A 4,572-nucleotide genomic window follows, 5' to 3' on the forward strand; every position below is an offset into this window, starting at 1 on the left:
TATGTTGAGATGCTCTGGGTCTAAACATGGTGGTTCTCTTAGTGGTACATACAGCCAATCGGTAGGCTAACAGGAGCTTGATGGCCTTCATTGTCAAAAGTGCTTCCTTTAGTTTTGGTTTCATGTGGATTACTTTGGCGATATAACTGGTAAAGGGGTCAATCAAAATGTGAAAACCTCAGAATAATCCTTGTACGCAACAGTCGGACAGACGGAGTACACAGAGTTCACTCGCTTGAACTTGTCCTGATTTATGGTAATGAGTCCCATTTGAGTACATGCATTGAGTCCGAGGAGTGGAGTTAAGTCCTCATTGACGACTACGAACTTGACTTTGTACTTGGTCCTGTTCTTGTGGTTGACTAATTTCAGAATACACTCCCCATGAGGTTCCATACGCGAGCCATTCCACATTAGAGTACTGGATGGAAATAGTAGTCACCAATCCATTTCTTTCCAATAAGATTGTTAGAGGCAAAAACTGAAATGCTATTGGTTGATCGTTAACCATGAGTTCCGCACAGAGACGTCCAGATACACCCAATGTTAGTACTGAGGTCTAATCAAGTACTGGCTCCGCATAATAGTCATTGCCCTCTTCTACACTGTGAACACGAGTATTAACACCTTGCTTACAGTACTTAGCAAAATGGTTTTTTCCTTTACACTTCTTACAAGTCTTTCCATATGCCGGACATGCTTCCTTTTTCCACGCATGTGCGCCACCACAATACTTGCAATGGTTTATTTGTCTCTGAGTCTGTCCTTTTTGTGGTCTCTGTTGTGGAGGGGGTCCTCTCTGGGGCCGCTGAGAATGTTTAGAGTCACGTGGAGTTTTTAAATGAACAGAATCCTCCTTTGTGTCTGTTGATTTGCCTATTTCGGATGCTTGCTGTGTAGCTGACTCGTCAGCCTTACAAATGTTTATGGCTTTTGCCAGGTTGAGTTGTGATTCCGCAAGGAGTTTGCGTCTTGTGTGTTCTTTGTTAACACCACACACTATTTTGTCACGGCTTAAAGATCCTCGAGTGCACCAAAATTACAGGACTTGGAGAGTACACGGATTGCTCCGAGAAAGTATCAAAAGTTTCCCCTTTTTTCTGAGAGCGAATGTTAAACTTGTACCTTTCAGAAAGTTTCATTTGTAGTCCCAATGAAGTGAGTTTCAAGCACTTTGAGAATACGGTCAGCATCTTTGCGGTGAACAGTACTGTGAAGCGTTTCCAGTATCTAGGACTTCTGCGGTCAAATATGAAATCCATGTATGTCTATCGCATGATTCCTTGACACGAGCGCCCCAGACACTTTCCACCCGCGCTCAAAACGGCGGAAGTTTAGAGCTGCAATCACCTTGAGAGTTTTCCTGGTCCCGGAACACTTTGATATATAAATCTAGATATCTGAGAAAGTGTAATACTTGTCTCAAATGTCACAAAAATGATCTGATGCACTTCATGTGTGGAGTTGACAGTGTTCTGGTTCCCGAAATAATGAGAAAAAATGCACAAAATAGTCACAACTTACGGTTGACGCAAGTAAATATTCACAAGTTTACCGCTGCCACCATGTTAGAATGGATATTTGGTAGATGAACCCAGATTGATGCGGAAGCTGAACACGTTTTATTCTATGACATAACAGAAGCACATAAAAAAATTATCTGATTGGCTAATAATGATACAGCATCAACTGGTTTTACTAATAAACGAAAGTCAGTAAAAGGTCAAACTAATAACAGGAATATAACAATCATGACTCCTTTAGGGACTCCCATGCCCTTTGTAAGTGGTAAATCATGGTGAAACTTCATTTCAGAAAAGTCTACTGAGATGAATGTACCGTTATTGTGTTCCATCTTATTGGGTGTGGTGGCTTGTCTGGTCTGCTGTCTGTATTGTATTCAGCCGTAAAGGGTATAAAAGGAAGTCCCCCGAGGATATAAAGGTCAGTTGAACAAGAGACATGAACCATGCAGTATCATCCCGGATTACTGAGACAAAGAGGACACGGACTTATCATAAAGGTTTATTACGTCAAAAAGGCGGAGCAGTAGGTTCTATCATCTCTGGATTGGTGGGAGCCCTTCCCTTGGATAATTTTTCACCCGGACTTCCTGCTGCAGGATTACTCAAATTGGGTAGGGTTTTAGAAACTCACATGAAACCTCAAAAAGGAGGAAATTTTTTAAACTTCCTCTCGGCAGCAGTCCCTAACATACCCCTACCAGGCACAGACTCAGGTTTGACTCTCAAAAACGCGGCCGAGTTAGCCATGGGGTTACAAAAAGGTCGAGGATTTGTCAAAGATTTACTCAAACATGGGAAACAACAAGCCCTCATGGCCGGAGTGAAGATAGGCAGAGATGTGGTGGGAAAAAGAAAAAAACATCAGAAATGCTCTTTTAACCCACGGACTCAATGCGGCCAAAAATACAGGTCTATTTGCTTTCAATCGAGGAGTCTCTTTACCCTTTAGAAAGAAGAAGAAGAAAAAAGGACAAACAGGTCAAGGAAGAAGAAGAAGAAAAAGAAGAAAGCAGACAGGGAAAGGAAGAATCCTGTTAGCCCGAGGGGGTCCTAAGAGAAAAAGGAAAAAACAAGGAGGAATTCCTAAAAGAAAACGTCATTTAGATGTGTTTGACTGAGAGAGAGAGAGAGTATAAATAGACCAGTCCAGGGAACAGAAGGTTCATTTGTGAAAACTGAATCCTAGTAGACACATCATGTTACAGCCCGATTCCTGTGCGTGTGGGATGAACAATTTAGATTTGTTTCAAGTCCCTCCGACTAATATTGCTTTAGAAGACTCGAAATGGGAAGAATATTACCCCATTTCCAGTACTTTAGATTCCGACACCGCTCCCATCGAATTTGAAATTAAAGGACAAGGAGATCACTATCTGGATTTATCTCAAACTTATGTTCAAATGGTATGTAAATTTACCAAAGACGATGGAAGTAATCTGACTGGGGCGAACAGCACTTCGAGTCCCGTGAATAATATCTTACATTCCATGTTTACGGAAATCGATGTCAGTCTGAATGGCAAAATAGTGACTCCGGGGACGGATACTTATCCTTACAAAGCTTATCTGGAGAAATTATTGTCTTACCGACCCAGAACTTTAAAGACACAGACGAGGGCCTGTAGTCTGTGGGAAAAAGATACGGCAGGACACATGGACGAAGTGGGGTTAGAGGCTCTTGGTGTAGCTCAAAATAAAACCTTTGATGTAACTCCGGGTGCAAATGGTGGTGCCGACACGGTGACCATTAACCAACCCATCCTCACAGCGTTACCGGCCAATTCTAAAAACGAAGGATTCCGAAAAAGACACCAAGCTATTGCTGACAGTAAGAAAATCAGTTTGCTGGATACTTTACATTTGGATTTGTTTCAACAAGATCGATTTCTACCCAATGGAGTGGACGTCCGTTTGCGATTTAATCGAGCTAGACCCTCTTTCTACATGATGATCAAAGGAGGAAGTACAGGAAAAGTGAAAATATTGAGTATGATCTTGTGGGTGAGAAAAGTCAAACCCACAGCAGTCATGATGAATACCATTAATCAGAGTTTGAATACCCACAGAGCCAAATATCCCTTGAGAAGAGTGGAAGTGAAAACCTTTACCATCCCCATAGGGACTCAGTCTAAGATTACGGATCATCTGTTTCAAGGTCAGATGCCTAAACGTCTCATTTTAGGCTTTGTGGAGAATGCGGCCTTTAACGGAGATAAAACTAAAAATCCCTTTCATTTCCAAAACTTTGGGATCAAGAAATTAGATGTCAGTATCAACGGAGAGACCATGAGTACTCGTTGTTTTGAGCCTAATTTCAACGACGATTTATATCTGAGATCGTATCTCAGTCTGTATCAAGCTCTGGGAAAATTAGGAGAAGATTGGGCTCCGGACATCACCCTAGAAGAGTATAAAAGCGGCTACACTCTATGGGGCTGGGATTTCACTAAAGATCAAGAAGCGCAATCGGATAAATTCCACATCATAGAAACAGGAAATCTGAGAGTAGAAGTGCAGTTTACCAACAATACGGTTAACACCATCAATTGTGTGGTGTATGCAGAATTCGATAACTTATTAGAAATTAACAAACAGAGAGAAGTGAGCATTGATTACTAAAAAAAAATGGATACGGGACAATTGAGAGAAGTCTTATCCAGAGAATTCAAGAGTTCTTTTGGAGGCGTGTATCCTGTAGATTTATTACCGGATCAATTAAGACCTGGAGAAAAAGCTGTCGTGGTCAATACGGATCCTCAAGATCGACCTGGAGAACATTGGGTGTGTCTATATGTGAGCAATCCCGTGGTGGAATATTTCGATTCTTATGGATTTCCTCCCTTACAAAAAGAAATTCAAGATTTTATCCAGCGTCATGCTCAGCAATGGATTTATAATCCGTATCGCTATCAAGACTGGAATACCGATGTGTGTGGACAATATTGCGTGTATTATTTACATCAAAGAGACAAGAAAAGAAAGAAAACCGACGAGTGGCTATTCCCCTTTGACCAGAGTACGGCTTTACAAAGGGACAGATACGTGGC

General features: G+C 41.6%; 1 protein-coding gene across 1 annotated transcript; it reads left to right on the top strand.

The window, feature by feature from the left end:
- Positions 1 to 1,962: 1,962 nt before the first annotated feature.
- On the top strand, positions 1,963 to 4,144 carry LOC134247078 (uncharacterized protein F54H12.2-like). The gene is made up of 2 exons (XM_062729418.1): positions 1,963 to 2,367; positions 2,732 to 4,144. Exons 1-2 carry the CDS (start codon positions 1,963 to 1,965, stop codon positions 4,142 to 4,144), a joined length of 1,818 nt encoding a protein of 605 aa, XP_062585402.1.
- The last annotated feature ends 428 nt before the right edge of the window (positions 4,145 to 4,572 follow it).

The sequence above is a fragment of the Saccostrea cucullata genome, unplaced genomic scaffold, assembly GCF_032062105.1.
Source record: "Saccostrea cucullata isolate Sc308-1 unplaced genomic scaffold, CSIRO_AGI_Scuc_v1 ctg1938, whole genome shotgun sequence".
NCBI classification, from domain to species: Eukaryota; Metazoa; Mollusca; class Bivalvia; order Ostreida; family Ostreidae; genus Saccostrea; species Saccostrea cuccullata.